This window comes from Rhinopithecus roxellana, chromosome 3 (genome assembly GCF_007565055.1).
Source record: "Rhinopithecus roxellana isolate Shanxi Qingling chromosome 3, ASM756505v1, whole genome shotgun sequence".
Lineage (NCBI taxonomy): Eukaryota > Metazoa > Chordata > Mammalia > Primates > Cercopithecidae > Rhinopithecus > Rhinopithecus roxellana.
Genome location: NC_044551.1, coordinates 162,848,774 through 162,876,575, shown reverse-complemented (window position 1 = coordinate 162,876,575; position 27,802 = coordinate 162,848,774). Strand labels below are relative to the sequence as shown.

Here is a 27,802-nt window from a genome sequence, read left to right as displayed (position 1 = left end):
TGAAAACAATGGAAGAACATGCCCCTCTTGTGCCCTCTGTAGAAACTCTCCCTTAGGAAGAAGGCCTGATTTTCAGCTTGTGTGCAGAGAAAGCAAATAGCACAGGAGCTCGTTTGCTGAACAAATCCAGATGTACCCTGAGCCCAGCACAGCCCCCAGGGAGTGCCCAACATAATGATATGGAATCACCGAGTCTTAGATGATGGGCCTGCGTGGGGATGGTGAACACAGCACATGTGTCCGTTTCCTGCTCCTGGGCCCATGACAGACATGGATAATCGATCCCTTTATTCCTTCTCACTGAGTCTGGTTGCTGTCCCAGAATCTCTCCTCAATCACCTCTGGGGACAATTGAGTAAGGATGTGAGATGCCCCACTGCTCCCACTGCTCCGGCAGGGAAAGAGCATGGGCCTGGAAGACAGCCAGACCTGGGTTCTGACAAAAACTCTGAAATGTACTTGCTAACTGAACTAAATACTTAGCCTCTCTGAGTCTTAGTTCCTCCATCTAAAATGGAAAGAAGTAACAACTGTTAACAACACTCACAGAGGATGTAAGACTGTGGCACTGGGTCTGTCACAAAATGAGTTCCTTTTTTGCTTGGAGCTGAGTGGGAATGGAAAGTGGGCTTGAATTATGTATTTATTGTGCCTTTGTTTATTGTTGTGGGGGTATGTTTCTCTGCACAATTTGTTTTTCTTTTCACTACATATGTATGTTTCTCTGTACAATATGTTTTTCCAACAATCCACTTAGTGCACAGATCCTTTCAGCTTCTCCAGCCTGGAGCGCGTTCGTGTTTTGGCACATTTCCAGGGACAGGGCACTGGCAAGTCTCCCCCTCCTACCTGTGGAAAGTGTCAGGTTTCCCCAAAGCCCTTCTATTCTCCCATGTATTTGGGAGGAGTGGTCTGCTGGGGCTGTTCAGAAAGGGCATCTTTTTCATACAGCCCTTGACTTAACTGCCCTTTATTCTGCATTTACTACAAGCCAGACCCTATGCTACGTCCTGCACATCAGCTGTTCTCAGCGGGAGGCAACTTTGACCCTGGGGAACATTTGGTAATGTCTGTTGTTGCCACAGGTGGGTGGGTGGTGGGTGCTACAGACATCAGTGGGTAGAGGCCAGGGATGCTGCTAAAAACCCTACAATGCAGAGGGTAGCCCCCACAACAATTATCTTGCTCAAAATGCCAATAGTGCTGAGGCTGAGAAAGCTTGTTGTACACGAGTATCTCATTCATCCCCTAACAGGTCTGTGTGAAGATGCTATTAATTTTCCCATTTGAGATGGTGAAACTGAGGTCTTGCAAGGTTGAGCCATTTGGCCTGAGGTCACTGTACCATCAAGGTCTGTCTGTGTCCACATGTCTATACTACCCTCCTTGTTCCCAGAATGCTACCCTGTTACATTACTTTTCCCTTTCTTTTGCCCTTCTGTTTTATTTTGTTTCTCTTGTCTTCCTTTCTTGTTCAATTACCTTTCTGTGTGTGTGTGTTGCAGGCCCCAGTGGCCTTGGATATCAATGTCCCCTGCTCCCGGCTCCCAGAGCTACAGTGTCTATGTTAACATGTCTGAGGTGCAGGCTGGGCCGCTCCCTTTTTCACCCGGGCAGGGTTGGGTCTTCTCAGTGGCTCACCTGCCAGGATTAATTGGGCAAAACGATGATGTAAAGTTTAACCTCTTGCTGGAGAAATGCTGAATCAAGGAAGTAAGCAAAGTTAATTATCAAACCTGCTTTAGTCACCAGAAACCAGAAAGGTTTTTTCCCCAGAGGACCTCGGGGAGCTTGGGCAGGGCTGAGGATCCAAGTACTGCAGGAGTCACTGTGCCCCAGGAGTACTGGCGCTTTCTGGAGTGACCTCAGTAGAAAGGCAACTGGGTTGCAGTGCTAAGGACAGGTGCATGCAGAACCTCAGCTGGCTTCCTTTTTTCACCTGGCTGACTGCTATCAGCCTCCAGGTTTTCACCTGAGGATCACTTCTTCCAGGCAGGCTTCTCTGACTTCCTAGACTAGGTGGGACCCTCCATTACATACTCCCTTCATCCCTCATCATTGAACCTCACAGCACTTTGCACACTTGATACCTTGTAATCAAGTATGTTAGTAATTGTTTAGTTTTTGTCTTCCCTGCTAGCTTGGAGGTTCCATGACTGTAGCGACCATGTCTATCTTATTCACTGTATCACTTGTGCCCAGCTCAGTGCCTGGTGGGCATTCAACAACTCTGTTGACTGGCTCACTGACAGGCTGTGAGGGGCTTTGGCAACTAGGATTCACAATGGGCTTTGGACACTTGCCAGGTGAGGACAGGGTTCACAGAAAACACTGCGAGGTGTGTATAGGAAATGGTGGACAGATGGCTGGCTCTGCCTCAGTCTCTATCTTGGTTTTTTTATTCAAAGTCTTTTTTTTCCTGCATTCATTTTTGGCTTCTCTCACATGGGTTGACATGGAATTACAGCTGAGGGTCTGAACTAAGCAAGTGCAATTGTCCCAGGGGGCCACCTAGGTACAAGCCAAAAGTCACACTCCTTCCCTAATTCTGGAATTGTCACTGCTTGTTAAGAAAGCAAAGGGGTTTTTGGAAGCCTTTGCACTTCAAAGCAGGCTCCAACAGATCCTCTCTGAAGTGTGTGGCTGATCAATCTCATTTTCAGTAGGGCCTGTTTATACAGGCTGGCCTTGGGGCGGTGGGGGTGGGAGATGGTTTTAGCTTCCTGGTTTGACCTGATGATAATAATAATAACAGAATGAACGTTTATTGAGCCATTTACCACTGCTAAACCCTGGCCATTATCTCATGTATAAGCATTGCCTTGTTTTATCCTCGCAGCCATCTTATGAAAATTACCATCATTAGTCCCATTTTACAGATATAAAAACTGAGGCTCAGAAAGAGTAAAGTATCTTGCCCAAGGTTATACTGTTCGGTAAGAAGCAGTGTGAGTTCCATCCTAGATCTAGCTGACCCCAAAGCCCATATTTTTATTTCCTTACTATACTGCCTGTGCTGAGAAGCTCTTTGCCTCAGAGGATAGCTCTACCCAATACCCGTGGGGCCTGACAAAACTTTGCACCAGCCAGAAAGAAAACAAGTCTCTTGTGTGAATGTGTGTTCAGGCAGAAGACAGGAGGAATCACAACAATAACCATGATTCATTAAATAATAGAAACAGCTCTTTCCCAGTGTTACCTATCCTCAGAGTGTGCTATTAGCCAATTAAGGCACATAGTACTCTGCCAAGTCAATTTTGTCATTCCAATGAGAAAACTGGGACCCGGACAGGCAAAATCCCTTGTCCAGGGCTACACAGTTAACTATCAGAGCACTAGGATCACATTCTTTGAGGCCTCACTGGTGATGTATCTGTCATCTTTCTTGTGCAAATAATAGTTACTGCCACTTAGGGACTATGTGGCTCAAAGATGTGGCATTCAGTTATATTTTATAGGGACTCTCAGTTATATCCCAAATTACAATTCATGTATTTATTTAATTTTGGGGGGAAGACCTTGAGTCTGTTAAGGAACTACCTTTTCCTGCCAGTTTTTTACATATAAGAGGCAAGATCACCCCCTCCTCCATATCTATTAGTAGTTGTGAAAAACTACACCTTAAAACATTCAGATTGGAATGACCATTTAGATTTTAAAACATGTGGCCCATTCCCTGTGTGAATTCAGGGGTTCTCCCCGGTCACACAAATGACAGATTCTGAAAGCCCTCCTTGCAGGAAAGAGGGGGAAGGTAATAGCAATGGCTGCAGCTTGATTTATTGCTACCATGGCCAAGACCCTGCATTGGAAGGAGTTATCCCAGTTTGCAGATGAGGATACTGAGGCTTAATGGGGTTAGATACTTAATTTCAATGTCCTTTAGTTGCCAGATGGCAAAGCCATGACAAGAAACTTTGCCTGACTCAAAATCTTTTTGTTTGTACTAAACTACCTTCCTCTATAGAATAAATAAAAACCAAACCAAACATAACAATAACAGAATCCACTAGATTCCACTTCAGCATTGGCAATATTTAGTTTCCAGCAGTCTATGCGATAGGAGAGATTTCTCACTGTACTTCCCCAAATCCTTCATGTTTTGATTTATGTTCCTTTTCTCTTCAGAACACAGGAAAATAAAACTGGTATATAAACGCAAGTTTGGAAAAATAAAGTCATCATTCAACCCCACATCAATCTTTTCTTCTCCAGGCTGAACAAACTTGGGCCTCTTTCTCCTGATCTTGGCACAAGTGTGGGAACCAGACCTCAGGAAGGCAAGGGAGGGAATATGTGGGCCAAGGAGGCCTGGACTAGGGGCCAGCCTAGGGCAGTAGTAAGGATGTAAACAAGGAGACTGCACAGGCAGGCAGTAAGAAAAGCCCAGCTGGCAGCGGTCAGTGGAAAAAGGGGTAGCTGTTCAGTGATGGCAAACATGCCATGTGGGAAGGTGGTGAGAAATGAATCTTGTCTTTGAGCTAGGGGAATGCCCAGGAAAAAATGAGAGAGAGAGAGAGAGAGAGAGAGAGAGAGAGAGAGTTAGGTTAAGAATATGAACTTTGGACTCTCCAGTGTATGTTGAGGGATTATGATGTGTAGGTGTGGAGATCAATAGTGAGATAAAGCTCACAGTGCTGTGTCTTACACATAGTCAGTTCAATATTACAGAAGAATTGTGGCATAAAATATTCAGGATTTGGAACACCACCATTTTGCAACCCCTAATGAAATAATGTTCAAACCACGAGGTGAAAGGCTAATGGGGACCCATATAATGGATGGAGCAGGTTGACATTTGAATAGAATCAATTTTAATACAAAAAAGGAGGCAATTAGCCATTAAATGCTTCCTGATGTGTTGCTATAAAAAGTACTTAATTTTTAACATGTGTGTAAATATAACAAAATGGGAAAAAACAGTCTTTTTCAGTAAATGATGCTGGAACAACTTCATATCTACAGGTAGAAGAATGAATCTGGATCCCTCCCTCACAACATACACAAAAATTAACTCCAGCTGAATCATAAAATCTAAAATAAGAGTGAAAACTATAAGCTCCTAGAAAAAAAATGCAGTGGTAAATACTTACGAATTCGAATTAGACAATGGTTTTTAGATATGACAACAAAAACACAAGCAACAAAAGAAAGAGTAATGTGATGACTGGACATCATTATAATGAAAAACTTTTGTGCTTCAAAGGACATCACCTAGAAAGTGAAAAGGCAACACGCAGAATTAAAGAAAAATTTGCAAGTGATATAACTGATAAGAGACTTGAATCTAGAATACGTAAAGAACTCTTACAACTCAATAATAATAAGAAAACCTGATGATAAAATGGGCAAAGGATATAAAAAGACAGTTCTCCAAAGAACACATGCACAATAAATGCATCAACAGATGCTCTTATTAGCTATGAGGGAAATGCAAATCAAAACCACAATAGGATATCATTCACATCCAATTGGATGGCTGCGATAAAAAAGACTGATAATAAAACAAGTGTTGGTGAAGATGTGGGGAAATTGGAACCTGCATGCACCAAGGCTAGGAATGTACAATGGTGCAATCACTTTTGAAAATCATTGGCAGTTCCTTCAACACAGAGTTACTATATGATCTAACCGTTCCACTTCTAGGTATACAATCAGATGAAAGCATATGTCTACAAATGTTCATAGCAGCATTATTCATAATAGCCAAAAAGTAAAAACAACCCAAACGCTCATTCATTGATGAGTGGATAAACAAAATGTGGCATATTCATACAATAGAATGTTATTCGCCATAAAAGGAATGAGTACTAATACATACCAAAATATGAATAAACCTAAAAACATATTCAGCAAAATAAAACATCCACAAAGATCCAAATATTCAAATACTGTGTGCTTCCACTTATAGAAAACATCCAGAATAGGCAAATCTATAAAGACAGAAAGTAACTTAATGGTTTCCTAGGGCTGGGGTTAAAGGAAATGGTAGTTTGGGAGGTGATGGCTAAGAGGTGTGGGATTTCTTTTTGGAGTAAAGGAAATGTTTAAAATTGACTATGGGGATGAATGCTCAACAGTGTGAATATATTAAAAGTCATTGAATTGTACACTTAAAAAAACCCAAACCAAACCAAAAAACAGGTACTTAGTACTGCCTATGAAGTATTCTTGACAAAAAATTGAGCCCGAAGCTGTCAAGCCTCTAGTTCTATCAGTTTACAGAAAGTACGGGGGAGGCTGGGCTCAGTGGCTCACACCTGTAATCCCAGTACTTTGGGAGGCTGAGGCAGGTGGATTACTTGAGTCCGGGAGTTTGAGACCAGCCTGGCCAACATGGTGAAACCCTGTTTCTACTAACAACACAAAAATTAGGCAGGTGTGGTGGCGCATGCCTTTAATCCCACCTTCTTGGATGGCTGAGGTAGGAGGACCACTTGAACCTGGGAGGCGGAGGTTGCAGTGAGCCAACATCACACCACTGCAGTTCAGACTGGGTGGCAGACTGAGACTGTCTATAAAAAGAAAAAAGGAAAAAAGAAAGTACAGGCCAGAGAGGAACGTATTATCACTGCAAAAATGCAACCAGTAATATCCAGAATTTGGAAAATTCAAAAGGGCAAGTGACTTTGTTTTTTTAATGTATACATGGTTAGGGGAGAAGGAAGGATGTATAGAATAAAAGAAATTTAAGAGCCATATTAACTCAATGCAATGTGTTTACTTCATTTTGTTCCCATTTGAACAAACACTAAGAACATTCATAAGGCAAATATAAAAATTTGAACACTGAATATTTAATGTTTTTAAGAAATTGTTTTTTTTTTTTTTTTTTTTTTGAGATGGAGTCTTGCTCTGTGTCACCCAGGCTGGAGTGCAATGGCAAGATCTCGGTTCCCCGCAACCTCTGCCTCCTGGTTCAAGCCATCATCCTGCCTCAGCTTCCCGAGTAGCTGGAACTACAGGCATGTGCCACCATGCCTGGCTAATTTTTGTATTTTCAGTAGAGACAGGGTTTCACCATGTTGGCCAGGTTTGTCTTGAACTCCTGACCTCAAGTGATCTGCCTGCCTCAGCCTCCCAAAGTGCTGGGATTACAGGCATGAGCCACCGTGCCTGGCCTATTGTTCATTTTTTAGTGTGTGATAAAAAATCATGGTTATGTTAAAAATATTTTTAAAGAGACATTTGCTGAAATTTTTCTGGACGAAATGATATGATGTCTGGGCTTTGCTTTAAAATAACACAAGAGGCAAGGCGGGCAGATCACTTGAGGTCAGGAGTTCAAGACAAACCTGGCCAACATGGTGAAACCCAGTCTCTATTCATAATACAAAAATTAGCTGGGCATAGTGGCACACACCCGTAGTCCCAACTACTTGTGAGGCTGAGGCAGGAGAATCGCTTGAACCTGGGAGGCAGAGGTTGCAGTGAACCAAGATCGTGCACTGCACTTCAGCCAGGGCAACAGAGCAAGACTTTATCTTAAATAAATAAATAAATAAATAAATAAAATAAACCAAGAGGGGAGCAGGTGAATGAAAAGATAAATATCTGAAATAAGATTGGCCCATTAGTGGATAATTGCTGAGACCAAGTGATGTGTACATGAGGGTTCATTATACTATTCTTTCAACTTTTAAATATGTTTGAAATTTTTTGTTGTAAAAAGTCCAAAAAATAACCAGATAGGGATTGAAGAGTAATCCAGCAACTGATTGCTAAGACATTTTGACTACTAAAAAGTTTTAAAATAACAACAACAACAAAAGTGGTAGCCAAGAACTTAATATTCACTTTCCATTTTTGATCTTCCCAACAACCTTGTGAGTCAGAGGTGAGTTCTCATTTTTTTCGGTGGGAAACAAGCTCAGTGTTGATTGGTCCTACATCCCACCATTGGGCTGGGGAAGAGGTACCTGGGTCTAAGTCTGCTGTGGTTTCTCCCGTACAACACTGTATCTCTGGGTGGCTCATGACAGTTCTTTACCCAGGGGGCTCTGGCAAAATAGAGAGAGAAGTGGGAGGCCTTCTGGTCCTTTCTTGCTTTCAGCCATCTGCCTGTGAAATCCTGCTAAGGCCTTACCTCGTAATTTATGAGAAAGTTTAAGGGATTATCTTCATCCAGCGGCTACATTTTCAAAAATTTAACAAACACATTTCAGACACTCAGTAATCCCCATAAAAGGCATTATGGGGGCAGATAATGATAACATGGAACAGAGCAATGGAAGGGGATATGTGTTCATCTAATGGTACCTCTTCTCTTTTCTACCCACAACTCTTTGGGAGTGCTCAGTGAGTTCTGGAATGCTCTGACAACATCACTTATGAGTATGAATTTGTTGAGCGAAAATTGTAAAATAAAAGAAATATTTATCTTGGGAGATATCATTATAAGACTATAAACGTAGGGTTAATTTATCTCTGTAAATTACCTTAGGAAGGAAGATTAGCTAAGAATCTTAAATATAAATTTGAACTGGGAGAGTGTCCAAAGAAAAAAAATATGTATATCAGTACTAAGTAAAACCATTTCTCATGGCAGCCCTGAGTACCATAAAGTTAGGTTGGGACTACTATGAAAGACAGTGGTGAAGGAGTACCCTGGGAGAGGATCTGGACTTGTAATAGTTCAAGCTCCCAGAAACTACTTTATTCAGACTATTTCAAATATGGGGTTAAAAGGACAGTCAGCTTTATAGATTTCAGAATTCCCTCAGGCATGTGACAGCTCATCTTTCCAGATGAGGAGCCCAGGAAAGACACTTGGACTTGTCATTATCATCCTGGCATAAGATGGAGGACAGTGAGGGAAGGAAAAAGTGACCCCCACCTTTTTCTCTCTCTTATCTTTTTTGTTCTGTGTAATCAGAAGAGGGGTTTGGAAACTTAAGGGCACATAAGTAAACAAAACATCAAGCCTGCTCTTAAAAGATTTTCAATCTTAAACATGTTGGTAAGATATATATGTGGTATTTATAGTGCAAAGAAGGTGTTATATGTTCTAACATATATGTTACAACACAAGTATAAACAATGTGCTATGAATACAAGAGAGACGTATATGAGATAAATAATTCTGTGGAGAAGCGGTGGCAAGAGCTTCCTTGAAAAACAATATGCTTATAGGGCCTTGGGGTATGGATATGAGTGTAACAGGTGGATGCAACAAAAATAAATTCCAGAAGGAGCAGCAATTATTTATTCAAAAAACATTTGTTCATTGCCCAGAATAATGCAGGCATTGTGCTGGGTACAAGGACCAAAAGCAAAGAGGTGGCCTAGTACATGGTGTGCATATAAGAATGTACATACACCACTGTACTTTTATGTGTATGCATGTGTGTGTGTCAGCAGACCTGGGAGACCAGGAAGTGAACTGTAGCCAGATCCCGGAAGGTCTAGAATATCATACTAAAAACTCACTGAGGGAAGGGAGCACAGGTCTGCAAGTCTGGGACCTGTTTCTACCCTTGAGACGTTCTGCAAATTACTTAATCTTTTTGGGAATTCCTAGCCAGCACAGTCAGGCAAGAGAGAGAAATAAAGGGCATCCAAATTAGAAAAGAGGAAGTCAAACTATCTCTGTTTGCTGATGATCTTATACCTAGAAAACCCCAAAAACTCCTCCAAAAGACTCCTAGATGTGATCAGTGAATTCAATAGTCTCAGGTCACAAAATCAGTGTACACAAATTAGCAGCATTGCTATACAGCAACAACAAACAAGCTGAGAATCAAATAAAGAACTCAATCCCTTTTACAATATCTATTAAAAAAATACCTAGTTATACCAAAACAGAGATATAGACCAATGGAACAGAATAGAGCCCTTGGAAATAATGCCACACATCTACAGCCTTCTGATCTTTGACAAACCTGACAAAAACAAGAAATGGGGAAAGGATTCGCTATTTAATAAATGGTGCTGGGAAAATTGGCTAGACATATGTAGAAAGCTGAAACTGGATCCTTTCCTTACATCTCATACAAAAATTAATGCAAGATGAATTAAAGACTTAAATGTTAGACCTAAAACCATAAAAACCCTAGAAGAAAACCTAGGCAATACCATTCAGGACATAGGCATGGGCAAGGACTTCATGACTAAAGCACCAAAAGCAACATGCAACAAAAGCCAGAATTGACAAATGGGATCTAATTAAACTAAAGGGTTTCTGCACAGCAAAAGAAACTACCATCAGAGTGAACAGGCAACCTATAGAATGGGAGAAAATGTTTGCAATCTACCCATCTGACAAAGGGCTAATATCCAGAATCTACAAAGAAATTAAATAAATTTACAAGAAAAAATCAAACAACCCCATCAAAAAGTGGGCAAAGGATATGAACAGACACTTCTCAAAATAAGACATTTATGCAGCCAATGGACACATGAAAAAAAGGTCATCATCACTGACCATCAAAGAAATGCAAATCAAAACCACAATGAGATACCATCTCATACCAGTTAGAATGGCGATCATTAAAAAGTCAGGAAACAACAAATGTTGGAGAGGATGTGGAGAAATAGGAACACTTTTACACTGTTGGTGGGACTATAAACTAGTTCAACCATTGTGGAAGACAGTGTGGCGATTCCTCAAGGAACTAGAACTAGAAATACTGTTTGACCCAGCCATCCCATTACTGGGCATGTACCCAAAGGATTATAAACCATGCTGCTATAAAGACATATGCACATGTGTGTTTATTGTGGCACTATTCACAATAGCAAAGACTTGGAACCAACCCAAATTTCCATCAATGATAGACTGGATTAAGAAAATGTGGCACATATACACCATGGACTACTATGCAGCCATAAAAAAGGATGAGTTAATGTCCTTTGAAGGGACATGGATGAAGCTGGAAACCATCATTCTGAGGAAACTATCGCAAGGATAGAAAACCAAACACCACGTGTTCTCACTCACAGGTGGGAATTGAACAATCAGAACATTTGGACACAGGGTGGGGAACATCACACACCAGGGCCTGTTGTGGGGTTGGGGGAGGGAGGAAGGATAGCATTAGGAGATATACCTAATGTAAATGATGAGTTAACGGGTGCAGCAAACCAACATGGCACATGTATACATATGTAACAAACCTGCACATTGTACACATGTACCCTAGAACTTAAAGTATAAAAAAAAAAACCCTAGGTATATACTTAACCAAGGAGGTGAAAGATCTCTACAAGGAGAATTATGAAACACTGCTAAAAAAATAATAAATGACATAAACAAACGGAATACATTTCATGTTCATAGATTGGAAGAAACAATATTGTGAAAATGACCATACTGCTCAAAGCAATCTACAGATTCAATGCAATTTCTATCAAAATACTAACATCATTTTTCACAGAAGCAATCCTAAAATTCATATAGAACCAAAAAAAGAGCCCAAATAGTCAAAGCAATTCTAAACAAAAAGAAAAAATCTGGAGGCATCATATTATCTGACTTCAAATTATGTTACAAAGCTACAGTAACCACAATAGCATGGTACTGGTATAAAAGTAGGAATATAGACCAATGGAATAGAATAGAGAACCCAGAAATAAAGCCAAATACTGTTTTTTGTTTTGTTTTTTTTTTTTTTTTTTGAGATGGAGTCTCACTCTGTCACCCAGGTTGGAGTGCAATGGCGTGATCTTGGCTCACTGCAAGGTCCACCTCCCGGGTTCACACCATTCTCCTGCCTCAGCCTCCCAAGTAGCTGGGACTACAGGTGCCCGCTACCACGCCCGGCTAATTTTTTTTGTATTTTTAGTAGAGACGGGCTTTCACCGTGTTAGCCAGGATGGTCTCTATCTCCTGACCTCATGATCCGCCTGTCTTGTCCTCCCAAAGTGCTGGGATTACAGGCGTAAGCCACCATGCCCGGCCAGCCAAAAACACTTTTAAACAAGTGATTTTTGACAAAGCACACAAAAACATAAACTGAGGAAGGACATCCTATTTAATAAATGGTGTTGGGAAAACTGAATAGCCTCAGGCAGAAGAATGAAACTGAATCCTTACCTCTCACCATATACAAAAGTTAACTCGAGATGGATTAAAGACTTAAATCTAAGACCTGAAATCATAACAAAATCTAGAAGAAAACCTAGAAAAACTCTTCTGGACATGGGCCTAGGCAAAGAATTTATGACTAAGACCACAAATGCAACAAAGACAAAAATAAATAAATGAAACCTAAGTAAACTAAAAAGCTTCTGCACAGCAGAAGAAATAATCATAAGAGTAAACAGAAACCTACAGAATGGCAGAAAATATTTGCAAACTATGCATTTGACAAAGGACAAATATGCAGAATCTACAAGAAACTCAAATCAGTAAGAAAAAAGCAAACAATCCCATTAAAAAGTGGGCTAAAGAAGATATACAAGATATATAAGCAGCCAACAAACATATAAAAAATGCTCAATATCACACTAATTATCAGGGAAATGCGAATTAAAACCACAATAAGATACCACCTTATCCAAGTCAGAATGACCATTATTAAAAAGTAAAAAAACAGTAGATGTTGGCGTGGATGTGGTGAAAAGGGAGTGCTTATACACGGCTGGTGGAAATTTAAATTAGTATAGCCTCTATGGAAAACAGTTTGGAGATTTCTCAAATAACTAAAAGTAGATCTACCATTTGGTCCCACTACTGGGCATCTACCCAAAGGACAAGAAGTCATTACAACAAAAAGACACGCACATGCATATGTTTATCACAACACAATTCACAATTGCAAAGATAAGGAATCAACTGATAAGCGGATAAAGAAATGTGGTGTGTGTGTGTGTGTGTGTGTGTGTGTGTGATCTGGAGGCTATAATCCTAAGTGAAATAACTCAGGAATGGAAAACCAACATTGCATGTTCTCACTAAGTGGGAGCTAAACTATGGGTATGCAAAGGCATACAGAGTGGTATAATGGAAATGAGAGACTTGAAGAAGAGAGGGAGGGTAAGGGTGGTTAAGGGAAGAAAAATTATCTATTGGGTACAACGTAGGCTACTCTGGTGATGGGTACATTAAAATCTCAGACCACTATACAATTCATCCATGTAACCAAAAACCACTTGTACCCCTAAAGGTACTGAAATAAAAAAATTAAAATTAAAAAAAGACTAAGAAAAAACCTAATCTTTCACTCCCAGAGTTTCCCCATTTGGTAAAATGAGCATACCAATACCTACTCTGAACAGTTTTGAAGAGAGTCAAATGTTTGTAAATCACTTATTGTAGTTTCTGGCTTGTCGCGATCACTCAATAATGGGATCCATTAATAGTTTGGGGAAGAGAAGTGGCTGAAGGGATTTGAGTTTTGCAAGAGGTCATTATGGAGGCCATTACTGGAAGTATGGATGGGGGTGGGAGGGATTGGGCAGGGTGAGGCGAAGTGATGGAGTGTGGGCTCTGGGAGGCCAGTGAGGAGGCTGGAGCAATAGTCTAGGCAAAGGATGCAGACCCAAACTAAGGCAGTGAAATGGGATGGGCAAAAGCAATAACTATTTAGGTGGCACAATGAGCTTATTGACTAGCTGAATGTAGGAGGTGAGGGAAAGAGAGCTTTCCAGTTGCATAGCAGTTCTGCTACCCTGGATCTGTGATACAGAAGGAGGGAGGCTGAAGGATAGGGATGGGGAGGGGGAGGGGAAGGGGAGAAAGAGGGCGTATTGAGGAGCAGAACCTCTTAGGAAAACAAGAATGCTTCATTGCTCTGTGAGTGTGGGAGGCAGTGGGGCGAGCAGGCTCCACATCCTGAACCAAGTCAACTTTAGAATCTCCAGGGAGGGCCCTGCACATGTGACTTTCCCCAAAGAGGCATTTCTGAAGGACTTCTTTCTAACTTGTGTCATGTGCAGTTGACTTTCTTTGTCTCCAGGACTCTCCTAGAGGCCAACTGCATTGGTTTCAATCCACCCACTTAACTTCCTGCACTGCAGTTTTTCACAGAACTTACTCAGCATCTTCAGGTCTAATCCTGAATTGTTTTCAAGTGCCATTGTTTTTTGTCTGTAGTTGCAGTTCATCTGTGAGGTCATTTTCTGATGTTCTATCCAGAAGTTTCAAGTGGTTTCCCACAGGTGGAAAGACAAAACGACAAAGGGGAAAAAAAAATTCCTGGCTCTGGCTTCTCAATGAAAGGGTAGCAATTGCTACCCTTTTGGGTTTGAGACTTGAGGGACAATCCAAGACTTGTCTCTACCACAGGAGGAGAATGAGGCAGCAGCTTATTCTTGGTGCCATCAGCACCGTACACAATGTTTGGACACAACTGGTAGCTCATAAAGAAACAAAGTGATAGTAAATAGAAGCCTTTTTCAGGTGCAAAAGACTTAGGACAAATTCTTGACTGAGGGCGTGGGTGGAGAAGAGAATGCTGGAAGGCCTTAGCATTCAAAAGGAGTCAAGTGAAGACAACCAAGAAAAGGGAGGCTGCAGACATCCAGGATAAACTACACTGGCAGAATGTTGCCTAACGTGGTCTTAGTTGATAGCACAGTGTAGTGACAGGAGCTTACGTTCTAGAATTAGACAATTCTAAATTCAATCCAGACTCTTTACTAAATTACACGAACTTGGCTTAATCATTTTTCTTTTGGGGCCTTAATTACCTTGCTATAAAGTGTTGATAATACCTCCCCTACCAAGGCTTTTATTACAGTTTTAGAATGGAGGGGAGGCTTAGGAGACTGGGAGTAAAAGGAGACTTTTCTATTAGAGGATATCACTCAATCAGTCAATCAATCATCTATCCATCCATCCATCCATCCATCCATCCATCCATCCATCCATGCATCCATCTACTTACCTACCTACCTACCTACCTACCTACCTATAGATCCATCCATCTCATATTAGTTTCAGTAAAGTTTGAGGTTATATTACTCTTCTTGCTTTGGTAGTAGAATCTCCATTACTCACTATGGTTACTAGCACATCGTAAGCATTCAACAGATGTTTATTGGCTGGAAGAGTTATACTAATCTGTAATCTTTCTTTAAGAAATTAATTCTTTCTCCAGTCTTCCCTATGTATATGTCACCACCACCTGCCCAGATATCTACGTTAAAAGTCTTGATTCCTTGATTTACTGAGTACCTGCTAGGGTCTAGGCACCATGTGTGTTGCTGGAGTGGGGAAGGCAGGGGGAGTGTGATGAACTAGACCCAACCACAGCTCCTCTCAAGAATGTTAGAGAAAAGGGAAGAACTTGTCATTTGCTCAACTTTCATAGAAGTCATAAGTGGGCCATTTTGAGTGTGCTTTTACAACCTTTGATCAAACATGTAGAAATTCTTCCAATCCACAGCCATCTGAGTGGAGAAAAGGCTGCTGTGAAGTGGTTCCCTGGTCATCGAATGTGTGAATGCCATACTGTGGAATTCTCACTATTTGTGAAAACTACTAAGGAATAATACGTGTTTTGAATCCTACTAAGCTTCTCCCACTCTAGTCCAGCCTCTGTAGATGACATAAATGCCCAGAATAAGAATTTTAAAAGCACACGGAAAATGACTCTTGGTTAAATCTTTTGCGAAGTCAACTTAGAGCTAAGTGAGCTAGCTTATTTCTACTGAGTGTGGGCTGCACTTTATATATCTATGACTATATATAAAGAATCATTTCAAAAAACTCGGTGACTCTTTGGCTTAATTGTGAGTCACAAGGCTCCCATTTTAGAGAGAGAGAGAGAGAGAGTGTGTGTGTGTGTGTGTGTGTGAAGGAGAACTTTGGGCATAAAGCGTATATTAATATGTACTTGTAAAGAAGTACAGTGTGTATGTAGAAAGTTTTATAGCTTTTGTTACAGCAAGGGGAGTGTAATGGAGGAGAAAGAGAGAGAAAGTGTGTATGTGTGTGTGTGTGCATGTGGTGCAGGTGGTGGGCAGAATTACATGAGCAGCCGACTTTTTAGTGACCCAGACAGTGGTATAAGATATGAAGCGTTGTAGGAGGTGATTGTTTTCCTTTCAGAATAGCACACAGGTCTTTGAGGAGCCCTTGACTTTCTCTTTCCTCCTTGTCTTGTTAAAAAGGGATTAGAGTCCAATTAAGCCTTTTAATCCCAAGGTAGAAATTCATGTTTAAAAACAAAATTTACGGCTCCTTAAAAAAAAAAATATCAGTACGAGTTGAGTTTTGCCCTTTCAAGTTGCCACCTGCGTGGTCCCAAAGAGTGTTTTCAGCTGAATACCCAACATTCAGCTCTTCTTAATTACTTTGCTTCATTCCTCCAACTCCTTCATCTTTTAAAGTACCCTTCAACATAAATAGCCATATGCTACTAGAAATACTTCAGCCTCTGGATTGCCACGACCACCCCAGGTTTATTTCTCTTCAGTTGGCAACACAGTGACCAGGGTTAACAATAATAGTATTAAGAGCTAACACTTATTGGATGCTTAGTATATGGCAGGCATCATGGTGCTAGGCAATTTACATGCATTATCTTATTAGGTACTCCATCTGGAAACACCCAGAGCTGGCTTCACCAGTGTGTGACTTGCATAGCCACACAAGGCTCCTTGCTTCGTTTAATGCTCTGCTGTTCCCATCTTGAAATTCTTGATTATTTTTGAGCAAAGGACTTGTATTTTCATTTTGGACTGGGTCCTACAAATGTAGGTAACCAGTCCTAAGAACATTCAATAACCCATAGTTTCTTTTGCTTTCTTTCCATCTGATGCCTATTACATTGCCAGAGGATGGGACAGTGAATCTCAAATTATGATGCCAAAACACTCTTGAGAAAATAGGTGCCATCATCTCTTTGGAGGGAAGTTCTCTAAGGGACAGGAATGATATCATGGCTCTCAGCAAGGGAAGGAAAAGTATCTGTGAGAATTTGGATAAGTTGTTTAACCCCTCTAAACCTAAGTTCCCTCATCTGTAAAATGAGGGTAATGGTAATAACACCTAACTCACAGGCTGTTCAAGGATGAAATAAAATGTTTATATAATTCTGACATGGAATACATATGGCATTAGTTACTAGTAGGGCATTCTAGGTGCTTAGCTAGTAGTAAACATCAAATATTGCTTGTGACATGGTATGAATCACTTGCCCAACTCAAAAGTGCCCTCATCCCAGGAGATTCTTCCCTACCTGTCCCGCTGAGCTGGAAGGAATGTCTGCTTTCTCCACGGGCTGGGTGATCACAGAGGGGTTGCTGGAGCTGATAAGCACTGGGGTGCTGATCTCTACCATATGGCGCCCTGAAGGAGAATGGACCATCCGGTTGAGAGTGTTCAAGGCTGTTGTGATGGAAAACTGCCCAGGTCCCTTCCTCCTGGACCCTGGGCCCCTACGGAGGGTAGATGTGTTGCCTCTGGAGGATGAGGACACCAGGGACAGGTTTTTTGTGCGGGATGACTGACGACCTTTGTTCTTCTCTAGAAGGTGTCTTGCGGTGAGGTTTGGCTGAAAGACAAAAGGTCCAATGAGAAGTTTGTCTTCCTGATCTAATGTGTGTAGCCAGTTCCTACCCACACCCATCTGAAACCAGGTCAGATGGCCACCTCCTTGGTCACTGGCTCAGATGCTCACTCCTTGGTGAGCACAGTAACAGCTTCCATCTTCTATCAATGCATCCTCATGACTTTGCTCTATGAATGCATTCTCCCAACTTTCCTGCAAAGTAAGTATTACTCTTTTACTTAATAAGCCATGACGCTCTTCCCTGGCTGAGTGTATTTATTCTTCCTTTACCCATTTTCCCCAGTCATTTCTGGCTGTTTTCACCTAGTGGACTTCTCCCCTCTTCCTTTAGCCATCCTGGAATCCCCTGCTGGTTTGGCCACTTCCCCTTCCTGGTGCTCCCAGCAGCCCCTGTGTTTCCCGATCATTGTATTTTTCACTCCAAACCACAATCCTTTACTTGCCCTTCCCCGACTAGTCTGTTAGCTATCTGGGTTGCAGGGACCTTCTACACATGATTCTCTCCTGTACCCCAGAGTAGATGCTTAGTGCTTGTGGAATAATGAGTGAATGAAGTTGCTCAAGTTCATACATTTCGTAAGTGTTTGGGCCAGAATGTAAGTGCATTCAGGACCCTGAATTCTTATGCTAAGACTGTCTTTTACTACTTCCTTTAAATATGTTCATGTAATCACTCTTCTTCCTTGTTCTATATCTCTTAGTCAGTGATGTTAGTAAATCAGCTGTCAAAAAAAAAAAAAAAAAAAGTAACAAGGAAGAAAGAAAAAAAATCCCTGATTCGTGGAGTTTTTCAAGCCACCAATGGTTAAACAACTGGCTGGAAAAATTCCTGAAAATGTAACAACCAGCTCTTGTGATCTAGTTCCAGCCAACTCCAGTACACCACTGTGTTATGTCTGTCTTCCCCACTACATCGGTCCATTCTCACAAGAAATTATAGTAATATTTTGAGTACCCTACTCACTGAGGGCCCTGTGGGTTCATTTCCTTTGGAAATCTGAAACATGTTGACAAACAAGAGTTAGTGCAATAACTCTTAAATTTTTGGATGATTACCTAAATTTTCATTTTTATAATTGTTACCAGTTGCCCTCTAAAACCATAGCTCATTCTAATTTAGAAATCCAACTATAGAGGTCAAAGAAATTTGCCCATTAAAGAATTTTTTAGCAATAATGTGCAGAGGATTAAAATAACTGAGACAGAAAATTGTATTGAATGTGACTTTTGTTGAGGAATAAATGAAGTTCTTAAAAAGAAAATTTTAAAGAAGATGTGGTTCTTACCTCAAGAAGCTTATAATATTGTGAAAAACTCATTCAGTAGGGGAATGAGCATTATTATGTCCACTTTAAAGATAAGGAGGCCGAGGCCTGGAAGGGGTGACTTATGAATGACAGAGCCAGCATGTAAACAACTAAACAAGAAACCATCATATAATTATAAGTGCTCTGATGTGATAGAGAGGGATTGGGGGAGGGAGCTACTTTAAATTAGGGAGTCGAGGAAGATCTGCTGAGAAGAGGGCATTTAAGCTGAAACGACAAATGACAAGACGGAGCTAGCTTTGTGAAAATGGAGGTAAGAACATGCCCAGAAGAGGCACCATAAGCTAGTGTGAAAGTCCTAAAGAGGGAAGGAGCTCAGCTTGCTTGAGAAAAAGACAGAAGAAAGAAACAGAGAGAAGGCTGGAACAGAGCATGTAAGGAGAAGATGATAACAGAGGCCACAGAGACAGGCAGGGGCCAGATCACAAGAGCCTGGGAAGCTTCCATTTTATTCTACATATAATAGGAAGTCTTTGGCAGGACTTAGGTAGAGGAGCGATATGATCTGCTTTATGCTTTTAAAAGCTCATGCTACTGTTCAGCAGTTTCTTAGAAAGTTAAACACATACTTAGCATCTGACCCAGCAATTCCACTCCTAACTAATCACCCAAGAGAAATAAAAGCTTGTGCTCACTCAAAAACCAGTATGCAAATGTTTATAGCAGCTTTATGCATAGTTGCCAACAACTGGAAAACAACTCCAATGTCTTTCATGAGGTGAATGAACAAACTCTGGCACATCTATACAATGGAATATTACTCAGCATCAAAAAGGAATGAACTACTGATATATGAAACAGCATGGTAATTCCAAATGCATTATACAAAATGAAAGAAGCCCGACTCAAAAAGCTACATTCTGTACGATTCCATTTATATGACATTCTGGAAAAAGAAAACTACAGGAGCAGAAAACAGATTGGTGGTTGCCAGCGGTTATGAGTTGGGGAAGAAACTGACTATAAAGGGGCAGCATGAGAAATTTCAGGGCAGACTATTGGAACTCTTCTATGTCTTGATTGTGGTGTGGTTACGCAATTATATGCATTTATTAAAATTTATAGAACTGGACGTTAGAAAGAGTAACTTTTGCTGTATGTAAACCAACAAACAAACAAATATAAATAAAAAGCTTGTTTTGGTTGCTATTTAGAAGTGCCAGAACAGAAGTAGGGAGACCAATTAGGAAGTTTTTGAAATTGTTAGGCAAGCTCTGATGGCAGCTTGAACTAGGAACAATGACTTAGAGGCCCCAGGGCACCTGCCCCTCCATTGTTCACCCAGTAAAAGGGCAATATGCACTCTGAATTGAATGAGTAAAGTTCTTTATACAGCCATTCGTAGCTATAATGAAATAAGTTAATTTTTTCTGCTTCCACCTAATTGTTCTGTCCCCAGGTGAGTACCACCATCAGCTTTTCTAACATGAACACTGACAAAGGGCCCCGGGAGACTCTGCATCTGCCCTGTCCTCTGCCAATATGATTAATAGCTCTGCTGGGGAAGAATTGCAGGTCTCTTAGATTTGCACCCACTCATTTGAAACAATATTGTTGAGGCTCCTTGGGCTGAGCAAAGTTCATATAACTCAGGCAGGCTCTGTTGGAGGAGTCCTCATAAGAATGAGCATAGGCTCAGCCTTTGTTTTATCACCTTTTAATGCAGGTGCAATTCAATAAGTGAAATGATACATTAACAAGAAAAATCCTGTTTATGCCAAACACACCCACACACATGCACACACACATATATCATGCTCATAAGAAAGCCTCCCTTCCTTCCAATTGCTTTCCATGACACTGGTAATTCAAAACTTATTTAAAGAGTTCTCAGCAAGTGCTAGTCTTAATGAAATGACTGGAGTCAAAATTTAAGTGCTGCTTTAAAAAGCACAATTTAGATTTCAGGTAATTTTTGAGAACCAGGTTTCCAGATTAGAGCAACCACTTGATTATCTTTTTCCCCTCCGAGCAATTAGGAGAACAAATGAAGCACTGGCTAGTTTAATGATAATCTTGATGGTTCTTGTACTCGCTAATTTTAGAGGTGAAGTGGCCGGAAAGTGTATCCAAATGAATAATCATTAAATGGAGAAATTTTGGGAAATGGGTTTCAGAAATGGGTAATAAGATGACTGGTGCCTTCCCCCCCAGCCCAGGGTTAGGAAGAAGCATCTCAAGATAATGCAGGAGACCAGGCAACAATTTCCATAAATATTTAAGCGCCTCATATGGGTCCAACGAGGTACTAATTGCAGCTGACCTCTGTCCTTGGAGAGTCAACCATTGACTCTGAATCATCCTAACTTACTCCTCAGAAAAGGCTCCTACCCAGCAGATGGCTCTGCCACTGACCTATGTCCATAAATCAAGAAGTGGGGCTGTCCTTGACCACTTCTCTTCTCTATCCCTGCCTCTGTCAACCCCAGAGTCCTGTGGATTCTACCTCCTGAAAGGTCCCTGAACCTATGGGTCTAATCCACAGTCATCTAACTGGGCAATGCAGGGGCCTCCTACCTGCACTTTCTGCTTTTTTCTCCCTCCTCTTCAAATCATTCCTCCTACTGCAGCCAGGGCAGTCTTTAAGAAACCCAAATCTGGTCACTTAAAAAACCTTTCAATGGTTTCTGTTGGCTTTTGGGTTGAATCCACACCTCTTATGAAATGGCAGAGGCAATGATACCCAATGTTTCATGTGTTCCCTTATACTTCTCAGCTGACTTGACATCAGATCAGGCTATGTGACTGGTTCAGGCTAATGGGCTGTGAGTGGGAGTGACAAGTGTCACTTCGAAACGAGGCATTTAGTTTGTGAGACAACTCACTCTTCTTCATGCGTCCCTACTGTGGAAACTAGGAAGCCCACATGTTCCAGATGATGTAGCTACCAGATGGCCCAGCCATATTAGTATGGGCTCCTGAGTGACTATGAGCAGAGCCCCTCATCACTCTGCACTGAACACGGAATGTAGGTGAGGAATAACATTTTCTTTGTTCAGCCACTGAGACTTTGGTGCTGTTTATTGCCACAGCATAATGTAGCCCATCCTGACTATATGGGATGGTTTACGACGTCCTCTGTGATCTGTCTTCCATTTACTTCCCTGGCTTCACTTTTTGTTCCTCTTTTACTCTCTAAGCTCCAGCTCTGGTACTTCCTTTTTCCCCTGGCTACACCACACTTCCTCATCCTGCAGGACTTTTGCACATGCTACCTCCATTACCTAAAATGCTCTCTATCTGTCAGATCTTGGCATAAGTGGCATTTGCTGACCTTCTTCCCTGGTAAATTGCATATCATAACTCCCTAATAGTTTCCTCTACTTCAGTCTTTTTTTTTTCCTTTTTTGAGATAGGGTCTTGCTGTGTTGCCCAGTCTACAGTATAGTGGCACAATCACGGCTCACTGTAGCCACGACTTCCTGGGCTCAAATGATCCTCCTGCCTCAGCCTCTGGAGTAGCTGGGACCAGTGTGGGCCACCTTGCCTGACTAGTTTTTAAATTTTCTGTAGAGAGGGGAGTCTCACTATGTTGCCCAAGCCTGGTCTCAATCTCTCGGGCTCAAGCAGTCCTCCTGCCTTGGCCCCCAATGTGTTGGGATTACAGCCATGAGCCACTACACCTGGCTACTTCAGTCTTTACATGATTCATCACACTTGTAATTACTGGAATACTTTCTGACGTTATAGTCTCTGAGAGTAGGGACCCGTGTTTGTCTTGTGTCTTTAGAACTAGGCACAGGTCCTAGCATAGCAGGCACTCAATGAAAAATTAGTTGAATAATTAAACATATGTTTAGGACAGGGTCACAGTGAATGGTTTGCTCTAAAAATTTTTTTCCCCTGGGAGCTCTGACTACCTTCCGAATTATTTTCCATTCATTCACTTGCTAAGCTATTTTTTTTTTTTTTTTTTTAAACAGAGTGCCTGTTCTGTGTTAGGCTAGCCTGTGAAGTACAACTAACCACTCATCAGATATTCAGAGGAAAGAGGCCATTGACGGTTTAACTACTTGCTGAAATTTTATGGACAGAGTAGGTTTCTATCTGAGCCTTATAAAATAAGGGAAATTTGAACAGGTAAAGACAATTGGGTGTTGTATCTGAAAGGGGCCCCAGCAAGAGAAAAGGCATTAGGAACGAGAATTAGGAATGAGTTTAGTAGAGACAGTAAGAAGACCAGCCTCTCTGGACCCTTCCTCCATATCTTCCTTCAACACTGATGGAGTAGAGGAGGTACAGAGAACCCTGAAAGCTGTGCAACGCTCTGGGGACACCATTCATTTCAGAACCTGCTTTAGCTCTTATGACTAGAAGAATTGGTTGCTTCTGCTCAACTGTGGGCTGTTCTGTTTCAAGCACTCCAGCCCCTAGGGTGGACAGCATGCCTTTTACTTCTTTCATAGCTTTCTACTACTCATTTTTAATGCTTTATGCATGTTAAGCACCCAATAAATGCAGTTAAACAATGAAACCTCTCTTTTAAATATGTAATGACTTGCTTCAAGCTAAATTGAGGCTCATGGCTAACGAGGTTATTATACTGGACAGGTTATATTATGCTGGAGATATACCATAGCCTAGCATGTTTTCTTTTTTTTTTTTAAAAGAAGATTTTTCTGTAAAAAACAGAAGTAATAAATATATGCTAATTTCAGAAGATTTAGAAAATATAAGTTGGCAGAAGAAAATGAAAAGCATCTAGAATCTCATCATGTAGTGATCACAAATGTTAACATTTTGGTACATATCATTCTCTAGTCCTTTATCCATTTATATAAACACACATATATTTAAAAGCTAGTTCCATATGGTCCAACTTATTTTTTTATTGTGATAAAAGACATGTAACATAAAATTTACCTTCTGAACCATTTTTAAGTGTACAGTTCAGTAGTGTTAAGTACATTCACACTGTTATGAAACAGATCTTTAGAACTCTTTTATCCAACAAATCTGAAACTCTATACCTATTAAACTTAAAAAAACTTAACAATGAGTCATAAATCTTTCCATAATATCGAACACTTTATGATATTAAATATTATTCTCCATATATTATTATCCATACAGAGACACTTTTTTCATTACCACAATTAAAAAAAATGAAGTCCTTATTGTTGACTATTTAGAGTATTTCTTTTTTTTTCATAATTATATACCATCACCTAATGTTATGGTGAACATTTTTGAATGTTTTGTACATTTATCTTTGCATACTTATTTAAATATTTACTTACAATAAACTCTCAGATGGACCTACTGACTCAAAGGAGGCCCACATTTTTAATATTTTTGGTATAAGTTTATTTGAGTTTGCATGTGACATATTTCACTAATTTACATTCCCATCAGGAGAATGGAAAAGGCTCATTTCCCCAGACTCTTGCCAGAATTGGGTATTATTGTCTGGCATCTTTTCTTTAGAGATTTTAGTTAGTTCTGAAATAAGCCTCATAGCAAATAGCAATTGCTCTCAGGCATCACTGTAGCACATGCATATTTCTGTATAAGTGTAAATCAGATGTAGACTTGATACTCACATACCTCTACAAACAAGATAGGGAAGATGCCTACTTTATCTCCTAACTTGCCTTCTGCCCAGTTCTCATCCACTCGGCTGATCACAGTGATGATATCATCCTGAAAGAGAAATTCTCATGGTCAGCATTTACTCTCATTTTCAGGCAGTAAAAGCTCTCAGCAGAGATCAGTTTGGAGTCTCACATGGTGTAAAGTGTGAGGATTGTACCTTGTGCTTGATTTATTTGGGAAGTCTTTTGCTAAAATGAACTTTCTCCATAAAGGGCAGTGTTTGTGTCACCGAGATCACAGGGGAGTAGAAATAATTTGGAGAATCAATGGAATCCAATAGGAAAACTTAGAAATGTTTCTAATTTTTAATCACCAGTAGGTCCAAGCTTTTCACTTAAATTTATCTGATGGAGAAATAAAGATGGAAGCCATAGGGAGAAGCACTTTCAGCTTTCCAAAAAGAAAAATGAATTTTATGCTCATTTTGAAGACTTTTCAGAACCTATTCAATTTTTAATGCATCAAACATAAAGCAACTTTTTGTTCAGATTTTTCTTACTCACTATAAAAGGTTATATGTAAATTTGTAGAAACATTTGAAAATACAGGTAAGCAAAACAGGGAAAATATTGTATCACAATAAAGATACAATCACTGTCAACAGCTTGAATAACACATTTTTTCCAGATTCTTTTCTATCAAGACAAAACATAACACACATATAAACATACATATTTTTTAAAAACCTTTCCAAAAATATACACACATGCATACAATAAAGTGCACACATCTTGAGAAATTTTACATTTGAGTATACCCATGAAATCCCTGTTCAGATGAAGGTATAGAATACTCGCAGCACCCAGAAGGTTCCTTTGTGCCCTTTCCCACCACTTGTTAAGAGGCAACCACCACTCTGACTTCTAGTACTATACATTTCTTTTGTCTGTTCCTGTACCTCACACAAATGAAGCTATATGGGACACAGTGATTATTTTAATTTAATGCCATTTTAGAAACACCTTTCTGTGTCCATACAACATTCAAGTTCAACCTGTATATTCATCCACTAAAGACCTTCTGACATTCTCTCTCTGACATTCTGTTTCATGCGCCTCAGGAATTAGGATTAATTTAAATTTAAATCTGTTACTGCATCATACCCTTTCTTGGCTTCCTCTTACACAGCAGTACCCAACCTTTTTGGCACCAGGGACCGGTCTTGTGGTAGACAATTTTTCCTCGGATGCGGGGGGTAGAAGGTGGGAATAGAGGGTAGGGAACAGGGGATGGTTTCAAGATAAAACTGCTCCAGCTCACATTATCAGGCATTAGATTCTCATAAGGAGCATGTAATTTAGATCCCTTGTATGCGCGGTTCACAATGGGGTTCACGCTCCTATGAGAATCTAATGCTGCCACTAATCTGACAGGAGATGGAGTTCAGGCAGTAATGCCACCCATTACTATAAACACAGCAGCTATAAATACAGATGAAGGTTTGCTTACTTGCCCACCACTTACCTCCCGCTGCGCAGCCCGCTTCCTCACAGGCCACGGACCAGTACTGGTCAGTGGTCTGGGGGTTGAGGGCCCCTGCTCTTACACATGTGTAATTATGCATTTATAGGTTATTATTTCTTTCTTTTTGTTTTTTAAATTTTTAGTCGGAGTCTCGCTCTGCTGCCCAGGCTGGAGTGCAATGGCGCGAACTTGGCTCACTGCAACTTCTGCCTCCTGGGTTCAAGTGATTCTCCTGCCTCAGTCTCCTGAGTAGCTGGGATTACAGGCACGGGCAACCACGCCTGACTAATTTTTGTATTTTTAGTAGAGGCGGGGTTTCGCCATGTTGGCCAGGTTGGTCTCAAACTCCTGACCTCAAGTGATCTGCCCGCCACGGTCTCCCAAAGTGCTGGGAATGCAGGCGTGAACCACCGTGCCAAGAGATTATTATTTATTTAATGTCTGTCTACCCTATCAGACCATAAACTCCATGCGTGCAGAGCCTGTGTCTGTTTTGTTAATCTTTGTTGTCCCTAGCACCTAACATAGTGGGTCCCCTTTAGTAGTCAGCCAATAAATATTTATTGAATGCATGCATGCAGGAATAAATACATGACACTGAATAAATTACACAATTTACTGAGCTAGAAAGCACTAGGAAAAGAACAGCTTTGGGAAGGAAGATCTTGAGTTTAATTTGGATATGCTGAGTTTAGACCATGAGATTTCCTAGAAGTCTGTGTATTCCACAGCCTTCCAGAATGGGTCAAATCCTCTCTTTTGGCTTCTTTGGCATAATTTCCCATTTATATATCTGTTTCTTCCACTAGATTGCCAGCTCTGTGAAGGTAAGAACAGTGACTCATCACTTTATCTCCAATGGCCAGCTTGGCACATGGATGGGCTCAAGAAATGAACGAGTGTGTGAAGTAAGTGCCCCAGTTTACAAATTCCCAGAAAGGGTGAGAGACACAGACGATGATACTCCCTTATGTCTTCCTCCAGCTGTATGTCTAATGCCTGGCACACAGTAAATACTCAATAAATGTTTGTGGAATTGAACTGATCTTCCTCTAACTGTAGTCTAGGTCTACACTTTGCTGTTTGGGCTGCAGAATGACTTTTCTTAGGAGTCTCGCTCTGAGGTTCCATAGCAATAATAAAGATCATTATCTCAGAATATGGAGGACAGAGAGGTTGTCTAGGTTGAGAAAACCTGAAGTAAATCTCCTTTCTGGTAGTGGTGGAATAAAAATATTTTGTAAAACGAAAGACCTTGCCTAAGCTATTGTAGCAGTGCCACTTTTTATACTTACATTTGATCTACTTATCATGAGTGGTGAAGAATGAAAATAACTCCACCTGTGGTTTCTATGAGAGATGTGAATGTTTATGGAATAACAAATACTGAATACAGAGTTAAAGTAGTGTAGACTTTAGTACAACTGTCATTATTGCAAATGGTGGGGAATCATCTAATGAAACAGAGGCACAAGAAATCTTAGGGTAATTAATGTTTGGAAAACATGTCTTGTAAGAGATTATTTATGTAGAAAGGCATGATTATGTTATTGTGTGTGTCTGGAGTGTTTTGAATGTGATGTTTACAGCAAGATAGAATGTTGTAAATGAGTAGAATTAGGTAACCATAACTTGGTCGCAAGAATACCCTTCCACATACGTGATAAAGAGGTAGAGGCTGTAGTTTTACATAGCACGTTATCAAATTGTTTGTAATTTTCTGTCCATGTATCTGTTCTTCCCATTACTCTGTGAGGACAGCAGAGACTCTGACTTATTCACGTCCTATTCCCAGGGCCTGCAAGGAGTAAGTGCTCAAAAGTGATAGAATGATAGAATGAATAAATCAAATGTGTTATTCAAGCTGTTGACAGTGATTGTATCTATATTGTGGTATAATATTTTCCTTATTTTGCTTATCTGTATTTTCAAATGTTTCTACAATGGTTTCAGGAT

At 40.6% G+C, this 27,802-nt stretch overlaps 1 protein-coding gene across 4 annotated transcripts in view; it reads right to left on the bottom strand.

The window, feature by feature from the left end:
- The window catches only part of SH3RF2 (SH3 domain containing ring finger 2), a 125,715-nt gene that overhangs the window by 34,332 nt on the left and 63,581 nt on the right, over nucleotides 1-27,802 (bottom strand). For 3 of the 4 annotated variants that reach the window (XM_030927731.1, XM_010370622.2, XM_010370623.2), the window contains exons 4-5: nucleotides 24,335-24,430; nucleotides 17,127-17,441 (exon numbers count right to left, since the gene is read on the bottom strand). In XM_030927731.1, coding sequence (XP_030783591.1) covers nucleotides 17,127-17,441; nucleotides 24,335-24,430 — 411 coding nt within the window. The remainder of the gene's footprint in view (nucleotides 1-17,126; nucleotides 17,442-24,334; nucleotides 24,431-27,802) is intronic. The other variant, XM_030927732.1, reaches the window with a different exon arrangement.